Source organism: Lichenostomus cassidix, chromosome 1 (assembly GCF_008360975.1).
Source record: "Lichenostomus cassidix isolate B80296 chromosome 1, HeHo_3.0, whole genome shotgun sequence".
Classification (NCBI taxonomy): Eukaryota; Metazoa; Chordata; class Aves; order Passeriformes; family Meliphagidae; genus Lichenostomus; species Lichenostomus cassidix.
The window spans coordinates 114,097,576-114,120,123 of NC_139479.1; the positions used below are offsets into that span (position 1 = coordinate 114,097,576).

At 46.2% G+C, this 22,548-nt stretch overlaps 1 protein-coding gene across 4 annotated transcripts in view; it reads left to right on the forward strand.

Annotated features, from left to right (window-relative positions):
* FAM168A (family with sequence similarity 168 member A) overlaps positions 1-22,548 on the forward strand; it is a 125,653-nt gene that overhangs the window by 97,989 nt on the left and 5,116 nt on the right. For 3 of the 4 annotated variants that reach the window (XM_085077922.1, XM_085077948.1, XM_085077939.1), the window contains 3 exons: positions 13,730-13,810; positions 19,576-19,701; positions 21,962-22,104. In XM_085077922.1, the coding sequence (XP_084934048.1) occupies positions 13,730-13,810; positions 19,576-19,701; positions 21,962-22,104 (350 nt within the window). The remainder of the gene's footprint in view (positions 1-13,729; positions 13,811-19,575; positions 19,702-21,961; positions 22,105-22,548) is intronic. The other variant, XM_085077931.1, reaches the window with a different exon arrangement.

Consider the following 22,548-nt stretch of genomic DNA (forward strand, 5'->3'; position numbering starts at 1 on the left):
TCAGTTTATACTGACTGAACCTTGGAACTGAACCCAGTTTGCAGCTGGATTGATTGTTGTAAATCCCTTCCAACTGAACAATTCCATTCTAACCTCTTCTATTCCTTCCATTCCATTCTTTCCTTTTTAGTGAGCATATCTAAGTGTTCTCTGGAATGTGTGACATCATACCCACAATAATTCTCTTCCTGAAATACTTCTGCTGTTAAAGAGACCCATTCTGGAAATTCCTTTCCTCCACTTGCCTGATAACCCTGGAGCATTCCAAGGCACTGTGATCAAACAATTGTTTTGGATCCCAAAGGCCTGTATTTATTGGAATCAATTTCTCCTGCAACTTGCCATGTGACTGATGACAGGTCTCAACACTGAACTTTTCCTCCTGCTTTCCCTATGCACTACAACTTACAAGAATATGATCATGGAATTACTTCAATTCGATTGGATATTGGGAAAAAATTCTTCCCTGTGAGGGTGGGGAGGCTCTGGCACAGGGTGCCCAGAGAAGCTGTGGCTGCCCCTGGATCCCTGGCAGTGTCCAAGGCCAGGCTGGACAGGGCTTGGAGCAGCCTGGGCTAGTGGAAGGTGTCCCTGCCCATGGCAGGGATAGGGAACAAGATATTTTTTATGGTTCCTTCCAACCCAAATAATTCTGGAATTTTATTCAAAATATTCTGCTCTAAAGCTTTGCTTCCTATTTTATGGCATTAAAAGCATTTTTGGTTGTGATTTACAGCCTGTGAGAGCCCTTTATAAAGCTGTTTTATATTAAAACTCTTGAGGTGTTGGTATGTTACTTTATTTTTGCAGGGAGAAAAACCTGCTGCAAAAAGAGATGATTGTCTTCATGCATTTTTAAAACTTACTCAGCCAGAGCTGTGACAGTGATAAACTGGCCTCAGGTCATTTCTTCTCCTTGACATTTGCAAGTCAGATGCATTTTCCGACCTGTGGCTGCCCCTGGATTCCTGGAAGTGTCCAAGGCCAGGTTGGATGGGGCTTGGAGCAACCTGGGCTAGTGGAATTGGATTAGCTTTAAGGTCCCTTCCAGCCCTAACCATCTGTGATTCTGTGATGCTTTGAACTAAAACACATTTCCTGAAATGCTTCCAACATAAATTTAGAAAATTCCAGACTTCTAATAGAGTTCTCATTAGTTTGTTTTACTGGAAATGAAATGCTTAAAGTGAGTCTTTCCATTCTTGTTCTGTTTCTCAATTTCTTTGCTGTTGGTCCTGTCATTTTTGAAGAGCATTGGGGCAGAAAGCCCAATACTTGATGGCAGTGCTGGGGCACAGCTGGATTTTGGATCTCAGGTCTCATTGTACTTTATTTAAGGATAACAGCTTAGATTTGAGCCATTGGTGACCTGGGGAAGCAGGGGATGAGTGCCACACATTGGAATTCCACCTAGGAAATGAAGCTGGTATTCAATCATGATTTCCCTCAGTTTATTGCAGCGAGATCATGCTGCAGGACAGTCACTGGGATAAATTAATTGTAATGCATTGATTTTGTCCTGGAAATCTGCAGAAATTCATTAGCATTGAACAGGAGCACTGCCTGACCAGCTGCCTGGTGGTGATTTGACCAAAATGAGTCACTTTGTGCCTGCAAGAGCACCTGAGATGTCACCATGCACCGAGGACTGCGTTTGACCCCCTTGGTGTTTGCCAAGTGACCTGGAACTGGCACTTGCTTGTCTTTAAAAGAAGGAGCAAAATCTTTAGGAGTGTTTCCTAAGGCTGCTCCACTTTGAATCAGTCTGTTAAAGCCAGATGCCTGTAGGAAATTGCTAATTTCTTCAGGCCATGGAAAAGCTTCCTCAGAGCCTTCTTTGCCATCACAGGCAGTGGGACAGCTTCCACTATCCCTGGTTGCTCCAAGCCCTGTCCAACCTGGCCTTAGACACTTCCAGGGATCCAGGGGGATCCAGGGGCAGCCACAGGCAACGTGTGCAATGTGTGAATCCATAAAGAGCTTAGAGAGATGGGGAATTGTCTCAGTGTTTTACAGTGCTGAGGCTTTAGAATCATTTAAATGCATTCTTCGCATAGAGCTTTTAAAATAAGCCCATCCAATGAAGTAGATGTAGTTTATGCTTGCCCTGCTTGGAAGTAGCCCAGGACTTTGTGGATGATGAGAGGTCTCCAACGTGCTGAGATGGAGTGGGAGGCACAAATCCAGGCACAGGAGGATTTCAGGGCATCTAAAGGGAAGCAGCACCACTGCCTACAGAAGCCCTGGTGAGGGACCGTGTGCTGCCAGTCATGTTGTGCCAGGAAAAATACAAACTTGCCTTATTTTAGCTATTTTAGTTATTTTTAAATGCAGACACAGCCTCTGCCTTTATTTCTCAACTGTTCCCATTAACATTTTTAGGCAGAAGACAAGACCTGCCAGGAATTTTTGCTCTGTGGAGAAAAAAACAGGTTGCCCAGAGAAGCTGTGGCTGCTCCATCTCTTTGAAAATGTGAAATATCCATCCCTGGAAGTGTCCTGTGCCAGGTTGGACAGGGCTTGGAGCAATCTGGGCTAGTGGAAGGTGTCCCTGCCCATGGCAGGGATGGGACTGGATGAGCTTTAAAATCCCCTTCCACCAGTCATTCCATGATTCTGTCCATAATTCATTATAAAGTGAACATGGTGTTATTTTGCGGTTTCAAGTGCCCCAAATGATATTTTATGCAGTGTATCTGGTGCCATGAATGAATGGCAGTTTTATACTGTTGTCTTTTTTGGTAGCATTTTGTAAGACCATCCAAGAGATTCCCCTGGATGACTCTTCCCTCTCCTTGTCTATGCTCCTCACTTAAATCATCCCTCAGGTTCTGCTGGTAAAACTGAAACCTACTGATGTTCTGAGTCCCAAACCATAATTAGTCATCTTCCCTTTTTTAAGCTGATTTTTCAACCCAGCAGCCCCCAGTATAGGAGGAGGCAGATGTGAACTCTCTGATTTTATTTTGCTCGACATCCTGCCTTTCGCTCCTTCAACTTCTGAGCTTCTCTCTTTTTTCCTTTCCCTTTTCCATCCCAGTCCATTACTCTAATTTGCTATTCCTGGAGGGAACTGCTGATCCTTTTTGCTGTTTCCCAGCCACGCTGGCTGTGTTATTTTTAAGGCAGCCTTACTACCTGCAGCACCATGACTCATGATGGATTTGCCAAGTCCCCACGTTTCTGCCGAGAAGTCGACTCCCGGATTGAATTCCTGAGAGGATTGTTAGGAGCACAGCAGAGAATCCCCAAATCCTTGGGGGATGTTAAAGTGACATTCTCTAAACACAACCCAGCACTGTCCTTCTAAACTGCGGGGGCAGGGGGTGCCCCAAGGACCTTTAATTCCCCTCGTCCCTGCAAGTCTCCAAGGCCAGACTGGATGGAGCTTTGAGCAATCTCGGTTTTTAAATCCTTCCAGTGATGGGGACTCCCCACCTCCTTGGGCAGCCTGTACAATCCTTTCCATGAAAAAATTTTCCATCTTCCTCCCTCTCTCTCCATCTGCCACCCATCCTGGGGGTCTCCCAGTTATCCATGTGAAATATTGACCAACACAAATCTTGGGGTTTTTTTTCAAACAAGCCAAAAAGGAGCTGCCACAAATTTATCACTTTTTAGCTGCTTGAGCAACCAGGAGGATGCACCTCAGCAATCAAATGTAATTTATTTAATTAAATGATCTCTTTGCTGAGTTGGACCAGTGTAGAAATCCTTGTTTTATAGCAAGCAAATGAAAACTGTGCTGAAACATCCCAGGCTGTCACCCCTCAGTGGGGGTTTATTGTGTTTGGAGTTTCTTCTGGGCTTTTTGTGAGGAATAAAATATTTACAGGATGGAGGGAAGAGATTTCCATTTGTTTTTCTTTATTTGTTTTTTTTCTTCCCAAGTTTTCTGAAGAGATGCTCCAGCAGAACAGCTGGTGCAAAAACATTACTCTAATTCAAGTATTACCAGAAATGAGTTCTTTTTGTTTGTTTTTTTTTTTTTTTTTTTTAAGGAAAGGGATTGTAGGGAATGAACGTGGCTTATAACACTTCTTTAGGGGTTGAAAATTTCAGTTTACAAACCAGAAGTAGTAAATGCTACACAGCCCCATGATTGCAGTTGCTCTTCCCTGGATTTCAGTGAGTTGAGCAGGAGCTGGTGGGATTCTCTGGTGTAACAGTCAGGGAATCTCACCCCAGCTCTTGGCTGGAAAATCAGTAACAAAAAAGATGGGATAAGGGGTCTTTGTGAGATCACTGTATCCCTGCTGCCTTTCTGACAGAACCTTTGCCCTTCCAAGCTGGTGAAATCAGATTTTATTTCCACCAGAGCTGTTTTTTTGAACAGCAACATGGAGTTTTGCCAGGTCAAATGCTAGGGATTCTCAGCTTCCCCCAAGCACAATTTGAATCTGATCTCCTGGCCCAAATACGTGTGAGAGACCCATTAAGTCTTTTAACACCCAAAACCTGCTTTTGTTAATATTCTCCGTGTGCTCCATCTGCTGCTGTGTTTGTCCATAGCCAATGGATTTGGGAGCAGTTCACTTCTCTGGTCCAAGGCCAAAATGTCCAAAATACCATATGGACATTTGAAAGTTAATGAGCATTTAAAAATTGCAATATCTAGGGATGTTGTGATCCCTAAACCTGAGTCTTTCTGAGTTTGTTTTCTTCTTGTAACCCTAAATATTTTCTCATTTTGAGGTTGTATCTTTGCAAATGAAAAATCACTGTGTTCATGCTCTAAAACTGGCCCTTTGGGGCAGTAATTTGATTTGTAACATTGTTTTGACTGCTCTGGAGCTGCCTCTTACTAAAATGAGCTGAAATAGAAATTTGGTGTCCCCAGAGATGTTGTTTAAGGGTGTGAATCAAGGATGAAATCAGGAAGATGCTGCCAGTGCCAGAGGACAATGTGGAATGTAAAAAGCAGAGATGGGAGCCAGGACAATGTTTGTGCTATAGAGATACTTAATTAGTCAATTAATTGATTACTGATTAATTGATTAATGACTGGACAGTTTCTGTTGTGTTAATCATTGATCATGCTCAGGGCACCTTGGCTTTGGCAGCACACCTGGAATACCATTTTTAAGGCAGTTCCAACACTGGCAAATTCACTTCAAGCATCTTGAATAAGAAAGACTAAAAGCAAGGAGCTTTTTGCCATCACTTCTCCCAGCCCAAACCATTCCAGGATTCTATTTTGTACACAGTTGTTGTCGACACCAGCTTGGCAGTATAAAGAAACAACAACAGATAGAAAACAGGGACAAATTCCCTGTTCCAGGATCTAGGAAGGCATCAGGAATGTGCACTGGAGCAGTTGCCTCTCCTTAGCTGGAAGCACAGAGGTTTTGCAGGGATCACTCTGTCTGTGACAGAGCAGGAGTTGCAGCTGGAGCAGAACTCTGGGGCTTGAACTGGTTTTTCTTTTTAGCTCCTGGCTTGGGAGCAGAGCTGAAAAGGATGGATTGGAAATTAGCCAGATGAACAAGTGCATTTTGGACATCACAAAGGGCTGTTTTCTGAGCAGTTATTGTATATATCCTGCTGTAACCTGTAACCTGAGGGCACAGAGAGCAGAGTCCTGCCTGCATTTACATTCCCAACTCCTCCAGAAAGGGCCTTCACACCCCTCTAGAGCTGCCATAAAACTCTGCCAGAGCAGACCAGGAGCATCCAGCTAAGGCTCTCCTCATCCTCCACAAATTCAGGGAAATGGCAAATTCATGATTGAAAAGCAAAAGAATGCTTCCCTGGGACTGTTCCCGGCCAGGCTGGACAGGGCTTGGAGCAACCTGGGATAGTGGAAAGTGTCCCTTGGCAGAGGGTGGAACTGGATGAGCTTTGAGATCCCTCCCAACCCAAACCATCCTGGGATTCTAGTACTACATGGTCTGTTCCAAGCTGAGCACTCTTCTGCCATCTTAATTTATTTTAATCCTTCCAGCTAAAAATTTCCCTGGGGAACATTATTGGATAAGGTTGAGCCACAGTTGAGTATTGAAGAAAAACTGCAAAGGAGCTTCTTTATCTCAGGCCTCCACTTTGTGTGGAGCAACAAAGCCTTTTATTTTATCATTAGGGGCTGTTCATATCCTACTTCGGATTCTTCAAATACAGAACGAAGTAAATCATTGCAAGGAGAATCAATACTGCACAACCTAAACCCTTTTCCAGAACTTCCTTCCCACAGAGCCTTGTCTGAACACAGGAGAGGATATGACACATATCTCTGGCCCAGAAGTGATATTGATTGACAGTCTGACAAGTTCTGTCACTCTGGTTTATTTATAGTGCGTGCGCAAAGCAAGCAACAACTATCTCTCTAATATTTTTGGACAGTTGCTTCTAGTTTTCAGGATGAGTTTTGCTCATCCAAATGCATCCCATGCCCAGACAGCTGCAGTAAGGACTGGGAGGTTTGTTTTGGATGTAGGTGGGAAGCAAAATTGAGGTGGAATTGAAATAAGAAAGGAAATGGGAATGATCTCTTTTGTCCAACAGCTTGCAACTGTATTGAACTTTAAAAACTTGTCTGGAAGTAAGTTTTGTCTGAGCAAGAGAAAATCAGGGCAATGTGTGTCTAAAACTGTGCTTCTGTCATTTCCTTAGTATCTTTTTGGGGTTGTAAATTCCCCTAATTCCTGACATGATGACGGAAAGAGCTTCCAGCTGACGTATGGCCTCCTGCAGCCACAAAGTCCTGTGGAAGAGCTCAGAATTCTGTGCAAAATCATTGCTTTTCCAGCCGAATTCCTGAGCAGCCAGGATTCTGCAGCTCCCCAGGGCAGGGAGGCCCCACCATCCATCCCCTTGTCTTTGACCTCCAGCTGGGAGAATCTCCTCCAGGCAGGCAGGACCCCATTGTGTCAACACTGTGACCCCGTGGGATGGAGACAAGCAGGCAGTGCCACGTGTCCAAGCTGTCCTGCTGGAACTGGGGATTTTCTCTCCATCACTCCATGCCAGAGGCACCTCTGCCTCTCCCAGCACTTTCAGCTGTGCTTCCTTAGGAGTCTGTATGATATAAAGGAAATGGTCATCAAAAGAAAATATTTTCTGTGAGATTCCTGTGGGGTTTGTCAGGATTTTGGGGTGGTTGGTGCCCAGAGAAGCTGTGGCTGCCCCTGGATCCCTGGAAGTGTCCAAGGGACAGGGCTTGGAGCAAATTGGGACAGTGGAAAGGTTGTTTTTGCATGGCCACAGGCAACAAACAAGAAATAAGTTGCTGTGTGTATAAAGGAAAGGACCCTTCAGGTGAAAAAAGAACCCACTGTAAAAGGTCTCCAGGAGCAAGGTTGCCAAATGAGAAAGCAAATCTTTTTTTAAAGCCATTGCTGTGTCTGGAGCATCCACATCCATTTGACTGCTCCACTCTTGGGCTGATGAGGCTTGAAACAGTAATAAGGGGGTGGCATTTTTTCATGGGAACAAATGCATTTATTATCCTCAGAGCCTTCAGAAATGCTGGATTCTCAACCATCCATTAACTTGCTCTTCAGAACAGTCCCACCCTTGCTTTCAGCTTTTCCTCTGTTTTTACATCCATTTAGCATGAGTGGGCTGGAATGGTTTCATGGCAAGGTGGTGGGTGACTGATGGGGTAGCTGTGGTTATGTGGGATGATCAGTGTGAAATTAAACCTCTGCTGGATGCTCCTGCAGCATCCAGGTGCATTTACCTGGCTGCTTGTCCAAGGAGAGGCATTGGGAGAGGTGTGAGTAGAACTGGAAATGGAAATGTGTCCATCACACAAAGGGAAGAAAGGAAAGGTTATCTCATCCTTTCTGTCCTGATCTGGCAGGATTGACTCAGGGATGTTTTAAACATTTCCCACTGAGCAGGGAATGTCTGGCAATGCCCTGCATAAGGAGCTGCTCAGCGGTCACCTCCCTAAATCCCATGTGCCAAGGGATATTCCCTGGGCACAGCTCCCCCAAAGGCAGCAGGAGATGCATGGCCTAAGCCTGGAGCTCTGCAGCTGTGTGAGGAGCCAGGCAGGCTGGGAAGATCCTGCTGGACTGAGATTGGCTCATGCCATGGGAGACGCTTTGATGACACCAAAGCTTTGCTGACACTCCTGCTGCAAGCCCTGTCAGAAATGCTGGAGCCCTTCATCTCTGGAGGCTGGCTTCCCATGCAGAATTAGTTCCCAGATGTCCTTCTCTGCTCTTTTCCCTGTGTCCTTCTCCATCACATAGCCAGGCTCATCCTTTCCAGTGTCACTGCTCCCAGCAATCAGTGCTCAAGGGCCTTTGCTGCAAGTCTGGCTGGTGGAGGCTTTGGTGGAGCTGTGCCAGGGAGCCTACATGGTGTCTGCTCTCTCATTTCTCACTTCTGGGGTAATTCCTCAAGTACCAAATCTGCACATTCATTTCCCAACACGTGACTTTCTGCAGGAATAAATTCCCAATCGCTCAAAAGGCAATGGATTTACAGCAGTGTGTAGCTGAAAGCATGAAGTTTCTCATGTTTTTGTCCTGAGAAGGTGCTTGTAAATCCTATTTTTGAAGAGTTTCTGAGGGCTGGGCAATAAAGAATGAGAAATGCTGGATGGTCTTAAAATAGAACATGAAAGTGTTTTTCAGGGGAAAATGCTTTGGCTCCATCTGGCTGACCCGAGGAGGTGATCATAAAGCAAAAATGTTCCTGGGGCTGCTGCAGCTTCAAAGCTGTCACTCAGCAGAAACAAAGGGGTGGGCAGTGGTTATGGGGTTTTAAAGGGAGAATTGGTAAAACAGAATCAGGGAATTGGGCTGGAAAAGCCCTCCAAGACCATACAGTCCAACCATTTATTTCCCCAGCACTGCCAAGGCCACCACTGACCCATGTCCCTAGGTGTCACATCCACAAATCCCTCCAGGGATGGGGACTCCAGCCCTGCTCTGGGCAGCTGTGAAGAAATTTTCCCAATACCAACCTGACTCTCCCCTGGCCCAGCCTGAGGCTGTTCCCTCTCCTCCTGTCCCTGTTCCCTGGAGCACAGCCTGACCCCCCAGCTGTCCCCTCCTGTCAGCAGCTGTGCAGAGCTACAAGGTCCCCCTGAGCCTCCTTTGCTCCAGGCTGAGCCCTTTCCCAGTTCCCTCAGCCTCTCCTGGTGCTCCAGACCCTTCCCAGCTCTGTTCCCTTCCCTGGACACTCTCCAGCCCCTCCATGTCCTTCTTGCAGTGAGAGGCCCAAATAATCTCATATTTATCCACCTTGGAGCAACAAATGCCACAAGAGGGACAGTTCAGTGTGGCTGCCTGGCTTTTCCTTGCAGGGAGTGTTGGTGGTTAATGAGCTCTCAAATGCAGCAAGTGTCGCGCTGGAGTCCTTGGTGGTTCAAGGAGTTGAAGTGTGATTTTACAGTGCTTTGTCCTGCCCTTAGATAAGGGACTTTATCATCTGTCCCTGTAAAAATCCATGTGATATGGCCACTTCCAGGAGTCTGCACTGCTTGAGACTCGCGAAGAAAAAGAATGAAGGAGAATATTTTGTCTTGTAAATTAATGTCGACTGCTTGTAGCAATTAGGGCCTCGATCAGATAATGGTCATTGAAACTACTCTTGAAAAAATGAAATGACGCATTCTGGAATTCAGGGTTGTAAGTGACAATTCCCAGTGGGTGGGAGGCTGAGACATGGACCAAAATAAGGGACCTGTAGCCAAAGAGAACCAAATTCTCTTTCAAGAATTTCGGGAGAACCAAGTCCTTCAGAGCCTGAGCACTTGTGGATTGTCATTGGCTGGGTGTTATTTAGATGATATTGATACAGAAATATTTAAAATACATGAAAAATTAAAGGTGGCTTTAAAATACCTACTTGATGCAGCCCCACGTGCATTTTGCTTTGCACAGTTACTGTGTGGTAATTTTTAAAGCAGCTCAGTTACTGCTTCCCAGAGCTGGAGTGCTGTGTGTTTTCCTTGGGGAGGAGATTAAATGAACATTGCCTTTCTTATTCCTATTGATTGTGGAGATGATATTAAATTAAAATAAGCCACAAAACAACTTTGGATTTCTTCTACTTGGAATCCAATAAATTCTGTTCGATATTTTTCATCTCATTTTCTTTCCTTCTGCACCACTGCAAGGCCTCAAGCCCCAGCAGAGACAGAGTCCTGTCATGTGCAGATCCATAGAAAGTAAAGGATATGTTCTTTCTGTTCCTGACATTTTCATGTCAAGTGGGTTTGAGCCTCTTGCTGTTGTTTTTTTATTCAAGGTGATGGGGCAGGACAGATGTGGCAGGAGGGGAGCACTGTCAGCAGGAGGAGCAGAAATTTACAGGAGGTCTTTTAGGTTTTCCAAGGGGAGAATCAGAGCAGGATGCCAAAAGCTTGGGTGTCGCCACCTCTCCTGAACTCATTCCTGGTTGTTGGGTGCAGACTTTGCCTTGTACCCCAGGGGATTTAAGACAGCTTTTGCTTCCATGTGGAAGCTGATTTGGGGTTATTTGGGGGATGAAGAAGAGCCAGCAAACAGATCCTAAAAGCTCACAACCAGTAAGGGTAAAAATCACAGGATTATGGAGTCGTTTGAGTGACAAGAGACTTTTTAAAGGTCATCCAGTGCCACCCCCTGCCATGGGCAGTGACACCTTCCACTTGCCCAGGTTGCTCCAAGCCCTGTCCATCCTGGCCTTGGACACTGCCAGGGATCCAGGGGCAGCCACAGCTTCTCTGGGCACCTTGTTTTATCACCCTCATTGTAAAAAACCTCCTTCTTCATATCTAATCTAAATCAACCCTGCTTCTGATTGAAACCTTTCCCCTTTGTCCACAATCAGCAGGCCCTGCTAAATAAAAAATGTCTCATGTATTTTTAAACCTGCTTGATTTTGAGTGCTGGGAATTTTCAGGCATGTTTCTCCTGGCACAAATTGCCCCAGATTCTGCTCCTTTCTTATTTTTCAGTATGTCCAAAAAAAGGAGCAAACCACATTAATTTTCCTGTACCTTTCCCATCTCTGCTTCCCCTTAAAATAGAAAGGACAAGTTTTCTTGCTGGAGGTCAGCACTTATCAAAGTTTATGAGATCAGAGTGGAAGATAGTGCAGAGCAGGGCTCCTTTTTGCATCCAAAGCTATTAAAGCTTCCTTGATAGAAATCGTATTTATCTGAGCTGAAATTATTCTGAAAACAGCCATAACTTACCTTCAGAACAACAAAAGACACCATGACAAGGAAGAGTCCTGCCTGGTGGAAATCAAACCCCCCAAAAAAGGGGAAAGACCAATTGAGTCCCCAGCCCTGGAGGGTTTTAAAATAGGTGTGATGTGGCACTTGGGGACGTGTGTTAGTGGTGGCCTTGGCAGTGCTGGGGAATGGTTGTACTGGTGGTCTTAAAGGTCTTTTCCAAGTGAAACAATTCTGTGATTCTATAAATATACAGTTGTCTCCATCTGCCTGAAATAAATCCTTCAATATTTGGCTGGATGGAAAATCTTACCCAAAGCCACGCTTTTCCTGTGGTTTGATTTATTTCAGGCTCGTTTTTTACCTATAACCCCAATGCTGCAAATTTTGGTCCAAGTAAAAGCCAAAAACATTTAGATCCAAATTCAGCCAAAAAAAATGTTTGGCTGAATTTGACAGTGGGTGAGTGCTGCTGGAATTTTCCTGCAGCAAAGATGCAAAGAGCCTCTTGGTGCCCCAAGAGATTGTCATCCAGATCCTATCCCTTGGGAATGAGCAAGGGTCTTCCCAAAACACAGCCAACATCATCTGTGCCCATGGCAGGGATTTGTAATTTGGTGATTTTTAAGGTGTGTTCCAGCTGGTTTAGCATCCCTGGCCAGATTGTCAGGAGGCAAAGCAGGATCATTGAGGAAACAGGAGGAGTGTGGAGCAATGAATGGCCTGGAAAAGACATGGTTCTCTTCTAATGAAGTGGAGGGAAGGGATATTTCTGATTTAAGATCCTCATCATTAATGCTCTGCTTGCAATCACTGGATCTGCAAATAACTTTGTAAGGAGCTTCTTGATTGCTGAAAGGCTTTAGATATTCCTGGGTACGATGAAAACAGAGTTCCGTGTAGCCTAAAAAAAAAAAAATCTGTTAAACTGCTGCTTATCCAACATTAACTACAGCAATTTTTAATTAACCTGATTTAGAAGCCAAATATATCACTGATGAAAATGAGAGGGTAGAACATCCAGTCATTTATTCCAGTACAGTGGTCATGATTGTTGAATTAGATTTATTCAAATGAACCTCAACATTTTGCCACAGTAGTCAGTGGTGCCAGGGTTTTAGAGCAGTGGGATTTTGGGGCATGGGAATGAGGGATTGCATTGTGGCTCTTCTGGTGCTCAGAAAGGGGGAGAACAGACCCACGCTCACTTTCATTTAATAAAACAAAATATTTTAAAAGGTGGGTGTAAATCCACTGCTAATTACCTCCTTCCAGGCTTTGTTGGCAGCCAGCAGCCTGTATCAGTGGGGCTTGGCATGGAAACACTCTCCAAGGGTCATTCCATTGGCTCTGCTCTGGGATGATGGCCAAGGGGACACACAGATAAACCGGGTGGTGACACATAGCAAAGCCAAATTCTCCACCAGCAAAGCAGGATTAACGTGTCCCGTTCACTCTGCCAGGGGGATTTACCCAGCAGCACCTAAGAAGGATGGAGTTATTCGTGTGTTACTCTTTTCAGTAGGGAAGACTTCCAAGAAATGGAAGGAAACAAAAGCAACACAGTGACCAGTGATAGGACCCCAGTGAAGGGCTGGAGCAGTGCCAGGGCAGGTTTAGGTTGGATATCAGGGAATGGTTGTTCCCCCAGAGGGTGCTGGCACTGCCCAGGCTCCCCAGGCAATGGGCACAGCCTGAGGCTGCCAGAGCTCCAGGAGTGTTTGGACAGCACTGCCAGGGATGCACAGGGTGGCATTGTTGGGGTGTCTGTGCAGGGACAGGAGATAGACTGGATGATCCTTGGGGGTCTTTTCCAGGTCAGGACATGGTGTGATTCTGTGGAAAAGGAGCAGACTGAGGTGCATAGGTTGTGTCTGTGGCCTCCACAAAGGACAGGAATATCCAGTGGAGTAGGAGTCGGATTCTGGACACCTGCACTGTGTGGGTGCACACAAGCTCTGGGGTGTGCCATGATTTCCAGCCCCTCACTTCCATCCCACAATTCCCCTGAACTCCCTCTGACCCCTCTGAGTGAGGCTGATGCAAACTGAAGATGCTCTGCAACCTTTCCCAAAGTGCCCATTAAGCCCTGTGTGGCTCCAAAGGGTCTAAGCATGTTCCTTCCAGGTGGTCTGGCAGGTAATCCCTCCTGGGAATGGCACTTGTGCAGCCATGGGTGAATCCAAGGCTGGCATGTTTTCCTGCAGTATCCCTGCCTTCCCTTCAGCAAGAAACTCTGGTTAATGGAAGTGCTGAGCTCTCTAAAGTGCTGCCATGCAGCCCAGAAGAACCTTTCCAATGTCTCTGTGCCAGTGGGGTTTTGTACCTGAATTCCACATTCAGAATATGAATTTTCCCAGTAGTCTTCTCCAAAGCACGGTGAGCATTCCTTCATTCTGCATTCTGATCCATGTTCTCTACAGGAATAAAGATGAAATATTGATGATGGCACGTGTAAGTCTGTGGAGCACATTCATAGCCCTTCCTATTCCCAGAGAATCCACCTGTGTTTTCCCTCCAGTGCTCACACAGGTTGTTTATTGCTTTCCAGGGGTGCCATCCTCACTCCCTGCTGATGAAACCCTAATTCCTCTTTTTGTCTCCTTGCAGGTTATCCAACAGGCTATCCCACTGCTGCCCCAGCCTACAATCCCAACATGTATCCAACCAGCAGCCCCGGCTACGCCCCAGGTAAAAATCCCAAAAAAGGCCTGAAAACATCCCTTGCTCATCCTTTTCCAAGCACACATTGGAAATGAAAAATAACATCTCGCCCTTTGATTCGACTTTTGATTGCCTGAGATGTTTATTCTGAATGGTTTCGCCTCAGAAGAGCTGCAGGGTTTTAAAACTCCCAAACGAAGCTGCCTTTTGAGCTCAGTGTGCAGCAGGAAGAGCTGCTTGCATGAGGAACACAAAGCTGGACTTGGTGCCAGTCTTGCTAAACCCTCTCTCCCTTTAATTGCCAAGTTTTCAGTCTCCCAGTTGTCATAAAATCAGTGGATCCCCAGGCTCAGGCACTTTCCAAGGCTGATGAAACAGGAATGAGGGGTTGGTTGCCAAAATCTTTTGGTTTTGTCCTCTCCACATCACAGTTTACACATATTCCATAAAACTGTTTATTGTGGATGATTCTGGAAGGGATCTGTTGTGTTTTGTTTGGGTTTATGTGCTTTTGATAAGGTCTTTAGCTGCATTTCTTCCCAATAAAGCCTTAACATGGAACATGAAACAAGTTTTGTTCCTTTGGATGTGTGCTGGCCATGCCCAAATTCCCCTGAAGGATAAAACACTGGAGGAATTAAATGAAAACAACTCCATAGAATAAGAAAAAGCCCATAAATTTATTAGTAGCTTGTCCTGCCAGAGGCTGGCAACGTCCTCCCTGCTCAGCCAGGAATGTAAATACTGCATCATTCCAGCATTTTGGCCTGGATATTATAAAATGTCACTTGTCCCCAGCCCCTGCCACATGCTGCAGGCAGCAGCTCCTCCAAGGAATGGGCAGATGGCCAGGGGAACATCCAAGTGACAGGGAACCCCAAATTACTTCAGGACAAGGTTTTTTTGGGGAGGATCTGTATTGCACCTTGTGCATCTTAGACACCATCCTTGGGAGGGTGGAGTTTCTATTAGAACACGAATTGAAACAACCCTCAGAAAGAAATGTCCAAGGCCAGGTTGGATGGGGCTTGAAGCAACCTGGGATAGTGGAAGGTGTCCCTGCCCACAGCAGGGATTGGAATGAGATGAGCTTTAAGGTCCTCTCCAACCAGAACGGTCAAGAAAAGCAGGAGAGAACAAGGAACACAGGCATAACCCTGAAAACTGGGGATTTCCCAGGCAGGCAGCAGCAAACCCTTGGACATACCTTCTGGAGCTCCACTGTCCCAGCCTGTCCCCTCCACCCAGCAGAAAGGACACTCAGTGAGAGCCAAGCTCTCCATCTGTCTTGGTCTCTCCTCACTGAAAGCAGCCTTCAGAAGCTTCCTCACTCCATGTTCCATATGGAATAATCCCCCCAAACCTTGAAATCAGCAGCTTTTCCAAGACATTGGTTGTTCCCTACCTGAGTCCCATTGGCTGTGGCTGTGGTGTCCTGTCATGAAAAATGCTAAACATCCCCTGTGCTTTGATTTCTGCTCTATGTTATCACTACAGTCCTTTGCAGAAAGCAGCTCTGCAGATTCATTAAGGCTTGAGTTGCTGATTATTATAATTATTATTATTTTTAAAGCCTTGCTAATTATTGTCTGTTGCTTATATTTGCATGATGTGGTCAATCTTCTTTGTGCCAGTCACCCTTTTGTTCATTCCCAGTGCTTCCTTCCCAAGTGCAATCCTAATCTTTCCTGACTTGCTTTCCCTAAATAAAAAAATCCTCTGATCATTTTTGTCCCCCCCTCGCCAGATCTTTTTGTTGCACAGCTTAATGCTCAAGCCAGAGAGCTGCCACAGCCCTTTGACATTTAAATTTCATTCTTCTGTTTCTCATCCTTCAAAAATGCTTTTAATAATTTCCATATTGGAAATCTCCTGATGTCCAGAGAGCTGACAGGTCGTTTTGCATGGAGAACAAAAATGTTCCAGTGGGTAACACAGCTAAGCACTAAATCAGGGAGGAAACAATGAAGATTAAAATTCAGAAATTAAATTTGGGATTAAAACTTTTATAAAGTTTCCCATAAATCTTGAGGCCAAGTTGGAGAGACCTGGTCCAGGTAAAGGTGTCCCTGCCTGTGGCATGGAGATGGAATTGGATTGTCCTTAGGGTCCCTTCCAACCCAAGCCAAGTCTCTGGTTCTGTGATAAACAATTTTACAGCTCTTGAAATCAATACAATTTAATATCACAGCAGGATATGAAACCATTTTAACCACTGTGGGAAGCAGGAGCAGGTTCTGCTGCCCAGGACCTCCCAGCACCACACTCAGGGGTCACTTCTCAATGGGAAACAGGCTTATAGGAGAAGAATATAAGAGCTTTTGAGAGGTAACTAAGAGAAAAGAAGTGCAAGAAAATCTCCTGGCAGTGGGGACATGTGACAGAGTGACAGCATCTTCAACTGTGTTAAATGGAATTGGGCTGAAGTAATTCTGTGGTTCAGTGGCTGAGTTAAAACCTGCATCAGTACTGAGAGTGTTTCCTCAAAATGAACGAGCTGCTGTCACACTGGAGGCTGGAAACAACCTGGAGAGGAATGTGCTCCTGGTGTCCTTCAGACACACTGGGAATCAGCTTGGGGGTTAAAATCTTGGACTACTGAAACAGCAGACTAATTCTAAATATGTTTTTAAGGGATTTTAGAGGTTGAGTCTAAAAAAGAAAGAAGTGCTGCATGTTCCCAGCAGAATTACTGTTCTTGAGCATTGCATCCATGGACAAGGTCCTGTTCCAAACCTCCCAGGCTGGCAAGGGGGTGGTGCCTGCTGGCAGAAATCCCTCCAGCTCACTAAAAAGCAATCACAAACCAAGGTTTCATCTGATTCTCCATATGGAAGTTAACCAGGCAAATGTGCCCCTTAATCTTGCTTGGAATAGATGTTGGGAAGGGTGGGAAGAACATCCTTTGCTTGTGGCTTCTGAATTTGAGGGATGTAACTGCAGGTGAGGTCTCTTGAACAGAACTGTTCTGTACCAGCTTGATCACTTGATCACCCTCTCTGCTCCACCCTAAAGGTGCTCCTTAGGTGCCTCTTGCCCCAAACCTCATGAATTTTTTGGGATTCCGTGCAAAGTCTTGGCAGGAGATCAACCCCTGAGTGAAGATGAGCCCACAGTTCAAATCCCACCCACTTTTGTCCCTGATGTTCTCCAAACACTCCCTGATGCCCTGCTGGAAGTCAGCAAAGCTCATACTCTCCTCTTGACCTCACAGTTCCCAAAATCCTGGGATCCACGTGGGAAATTAAACAAGGTAGTGACCTAAACTTTGTCACAGCATCAGGGAAGGGTAAGGAATCTCGGAGAGGAGCTTGGAGAAGTCTGGAGTCCCCTTGGTCCAGCACCAGTGAGGGAGGGGAATGGTAACTGGAGCCAGTCTTGACTCCTCTGTCCCTTAGTGCCACGTTTCTGGTGGATATTTGCTGGTGTTTGAGCCCTAAAGGTGTTAAATTATTCCCCAGATTATTCCAAAGGAGCTCGGTGTCAAGCAAGGGCCATGAGCTGGACTGGGTGATCCTTGTTGGTCCCTCCCAGTTGAGGATATTCTGTGATTCTGTTAATTCCTGGCCATTCCAGTTCAAGTTCCTGCCTTGTGTGATTTTCCTGCTCTATTTTTCCACAGTTTTTAGAGAGAGAGAGACACAAGGCAAAACACCAGCATTGCAAACTCATGCTTGCAATAAGCCTGGGTTTTTAGGACACTGTTCTTTAAAAAAAAAAATCCCTTTTAAGTATGCAAAAATGAGCATCTAAAATCACTCTGCTGCAGAGACACAATTAAAAAAAATAAAATTATGTATGTCTTCATTAAGCCTGGTTCATGTTCCCTCCCAGGCATTCTGTCTTCCTCATGGTTGTTTTGTTTTAACTTCCTTCATTAAAGCCTCCCTTTATATTTTCCTGAAAGTAGGACACACACTTTGCTCGTGCAGGCTGGCTGAGGCTGGAGTTGAGTTTATTAATAATGCAGGGCAGAAATAATGGCTTTGCAGCAGTGCCCTTACAGAGCAGAACTGAAATCAGCCTCAGAAATCAGGGATCTGTGTGGGAATGTCGTGGGACAGCATGGAGGCTCTGAGCTCCCATTCCTGCTTCTGGATCCTGCTTTGTAGAAGGAAGTTGGAGCATCATCAGTGCTCTGAGCTATCCTCTAGCGGTGCCCACCGACCCTTTGGGGACACCAGTGTGTCCCCTAAGGGATGTCTTGGGGTCTGGAGGGGGGAATGTCCTGTGGTGCCTCACAAGGTTTTCCAAGGACAAATGCTCCCATCATTTTGAGCCACTCAGGCACGGGACTGCCTGGGGAATGAAGCTTATTGCAACCTTTGTTCAGGGCTGGGGGCTGTATCCATCACAAATGAGGTTGTCAGAGGGAAGCAAGAAATTCTAGAGTAGTTTGGGTTGGAAGGGTTCATATTTTTGTCTTTCCCACTTAAAATATGCCCTGAACATTCCCACACTGTCTAATGGTCCTGTCAGGAAAACAGACCAATTCCAGCTCTGCAGATACCCCCAGCTCACATTGTTTGCTCAGTTCCCACTGCTTGGTTTTCCAGGGATTAAACTCATAATGAATAAAACCTTCATTTATTTTTAGGTGAGAGGGTAAACCAAATCCAGAAGATGCTGGTTGGAGGTAGCCCTTAAATGATGTTAGGTAGCTGTGACTGGATTGTGATCTCTGTGAATTATTGCAAAGGACCAGGAGGTATTCATGTTCCTGGAAGCCTCCTTGATCCACCTTTTGTGTAGTTTTAAGTGATGGATTCTCTGAGGATCCTTGATTTAATAAAGAACATGCAGAGCTCACAGCCATCTGCAACCCAAATTGCCTTGATTTTGTGGCAGGTTTAATGTGGAGAGGGAAAACCACAGAGGAAGGATTCGTGTAACATTGGAATGAATTTTCTCATCAGTCTCGGAGATTAAAACCTCTGTGAAATCCAGAGGCAGAAATGAATCTGATTCTGAATAAAAGCATAAGTGAAGGAGTGTTTCTGTCCCAGCACTGGGAGTTGCTCTCTAGTGTGATGTTCCTGAGTGCAGCCTACCATGGCAAATAAAGCAAGGCAGCCTGGAAATCCTTAATAACTCCCAAACCTTTGGGAGAGGGCAGAGACTTGGAGCAGAAAATGATCGGTGGCTGAGTGGAGGAGAAATTGGGCTTGAATCTCTCACTTCCCACAAACCTCCTGGTTTTCTGTTGAAGGAGGAAGAGGGAGGAGCAGGTTTCCACATCTCCAGCAGTGGAGCAGAATCCAGGTGGATCTCCCATCCAGGACTATCTCCCACAGTTGATGCTGGCCAGTAAAGCAGCACTGCTGGGTGTCCTCCATGCTTCCCATTCCTGTCCCACTCCACGAGAGTCTCAGGAGGGCTTGGTGGACCAACAGACCTGCAGCAATGCTTCCCTGTGCTCTGTGGGAAGTGGTTTTCCATCACTAGGATGTATTGTGCTGGTGTGGGCTGTGGCACCAGTGCCAGTTCCTCCTCAGCCTCCTCAGTCCCTCATTCCCAATTTCCAGCCCTGTGACACTGCGGATTGACAGCTGTACCTTCAGGGAGGGTTAATTCAGAGTCTGAGCAGACGTGGAGGCTGTGAAACATCTCTGCACAGCCTTGGGGCTGCAGGAAGCTGTCCAAGCCCTGACCAAGGCATGAAGTCCCCTCCGTGGAGCTCATGGGTAGGAACTTGGTGGGGAGAGATTAGCAAGGTGATTCAAATGTGACATAAATGTGGGAAGTTGTCTCTCATTGCTCTGTGTGACACCTCTTCTCTGTCCCCACTCAAGCCACACTTCTGATGAAGCAGGCCTGGCCCCAGACCTCCTCGTCCTGTGCCACCGAGGGCACCTTCCACCTCCCGGTGGACACCGGCACGGAGAACAGAACCTACCAGGCTTCTTCTGCAGCATTCAGTAAACAAACCTTTTCTTCTGGGGTTTTACTTGGTTGCTTTGTGGCCGTTTGCCTCCCCTGCCAGGGCTTGATTTGGGCACAGGGTTATTTGGGATCACAGAATCCAAGACTCGTTTGGGTTGGGAGGGACCTTAAAGACCATCTCGTTCCAGCTCCCATGGGCACCTTCCACTAGACCAGGTTGCTCCAAGCCCCATCGAGCCTGGCTTTGATGGATTAAAACCATGAAGGAGCATGAAAAGGAGAGCACTGACCCTCCTGCTGCTCCTGCAGAGGAGGAATTCCAGGGGAGAAGATGAAACCTCTCTCTTAGCTGAGTGTTGGATCTCTGGGAGCAACCTGTGGTTGTTCACAGGTGTTTATCTCCAAAGGGAGATTATTCCCTATTCCCTTTAAACTGAAGGAATTCCGAAATAAAGCCTGATTTTCAAGGAACATGGTTGAAACTCCTGCCTTTTAACCCAGGCTGGCTGAGCAGGAGCAGGGGGAGGAGATGCTGTTCAAGGATCGCAGTCAAACAGGCTTTTCCAGGTGGAGCCTTGTCATCTCATCCCTGAAGAGGATAAGTGGTGCCTCCAGGAGGGCTGATAAGCTCCCTGATAAACCCTGGGATGCTTTCCCTGGTATGTGGGGTGTCCTCTGGCCCCTGCCTGACTGTTCCCTGCTAAATCTGGGGCATGGCTGACGTGAGGTCGGAGTGTTCCTCACCTTCCAGCTACTCCAGACTCCCTTTTCCTGCTAAATTAAATCAATTACACAATGAGGTGAGAGGAAGAAATATTGTTTCCTTTTTTTTAATGAAAAGAATTATTAAAAATGTGGGAGACTTTGTCTTGGAAATGGGATGTCCCTACCAATTCCTTGGGGTAGAGGCTGTGCACTGGGCACAGTGCAGCACTGGAGCAGCTCCGTGGCCTCCTCTGGACTCTCTCCAGCAGCTGCACATTTTTCTGCTGCTGGCCCCAGGGCTGGAGGCAGCTCTGCAGTTGGGGTCTGACCTGAGCAGGGCAGAGGGACAGAATCTGGATGTGGACACCCAGTCAGTTCCTCATCCAGCTGAGGAATCCTGCTCGTGGTGAACCCTTCATGTGGAAGCAAACGGAGATGGCAACACAAAATTCCCCACTGAGCTCTTCCTCCCCCCAACCAGCCTTTTATAGAAAAACATTTCTGTGCAATCCAGGGCACTTGTGAGCTGCAGGATCAATAAGGCTGAGATTTCTGGAGTGACATGAGGGATTTAATCAGCAATTTTAATAGAAGCTGGAGCTTAAAGGCTCGCTGCTGCTGCTGCTGCTACTGAGCCACAAAGCGGCAGCAGCACGAGCCACACCAGCCTAATCCTAATAAGGTGTTAGTCATAATTAGGTTTTTAAATTAGCTGCCAGATAGAGAGAGCCTCCATCACCTTGTGTCATTAAACCTTGATTTCACATTGTTTTACCTGCAGGTTGTTCTGGTTTTTCCCCAGTTTATAAACACAGCAGATTACATCTGCCTGGGCTATTATGTTTAATATCATTTTCATATTGGAGATAAACTGTCCTTGATTCATCAGTCAGGAAACCACTGCAAGTCTTGGTATTCAAAGTGGTGAAACCATACAGGCTTGAGCTGGTCCACACCTCTGGACACCCCTCAGAAATTAGGTGTGATGCTGAGAACTGGCAGCCTCCAAGGTCTTTGTTTGAAAAAACAGGTTCAAAATAGAGAAAAAAATCTATTAGATGGAAAAGCAGGAGATTGGTTGGTCTGTGGGTGACATTGTTTGTTTCCTGGAGGAGTTCTGATGGAGGAGGCTTCACTTCTGCTGCAATGATCAATATTTCAAACCTTTTCCACCTCTCGTTGAATGATTGTTGCTTTCCTGCTAATGTGAGTGAGGATAAGGGTTACAGCTATTCCCCTTGTTAATTAACACCTATTTTTCCAATCTGCAGTAATCAGGAGGTGGTGAGATGCTGTTTGGGAGTTCCTAAAAGCTCTGTGTGTTCTTTACGCTGTTTCAGTGCTTGGAGGATAATATGGAATATTAGACTTGAGATCTTGGCCTTTTGTAATTGCTGCACACTGGCAGAATAAACAAGTTAAATATATTTGAGTGTTCTGGCTGGGCTGAGCCTTGACTTCCCCTACAGGGGGAAGTCCTTGGGACCATTTTCCCCAGGGATGGTTTCTCCCAGCCCTCCTGCCAGCCCTGGCCAGCACTCCCCAGCAGCAATTCCAGCCCCTAACTGGGATCCCTGTTGTCTCTGGCAGGGTACACTGCGGGGACTCCCTACAAGGTGCCACCGACCCAGAGTAACAACGCCCCTCCTCCCTACTCGCCGTCTCCAAACCCGTACCAAACCGCGATGTACCCCATCAGAAGTGCCTACCCACAGCAGAACCTGTACACCCAGGTAGGTGCCACCTCCTGTCACCTCAGCCACGCCCCAGGACACCTGAGCTTCCTGCAGGGCTCTGTCATTGGCTCTCAGGGTGGAGCAGCCCCGGCTCGGTGGGATGGAGGTGCTGATATCACCTTGATATCCCTTTCCACTGAGCTTCTCACAGCAGTTCTCTCCCTCATGCACCTCCTTATTTCAGGCTCTTCATTACTTTGGATGTGAAGCTTTCTCTGTTGGCTCCTTTTATTCCTATGTATCCTTCTCCTGTTGTTTCAAAGCCCTGTGAGTCTTGGAAGCCTGGGTTTTGGAGCCCTGTTGGAAGCTCAAGAAGGTGACCAATTGCTGGACCCAAGCACCTGGAGGTCATCCAAAAGCTGTGGCTTGTCCTTTTCTTCCATCCCTTGTTCCTTTTCTACAGCAGCAGCCAAAGCCATTCATTTCCAAGCCCTGTTTCCT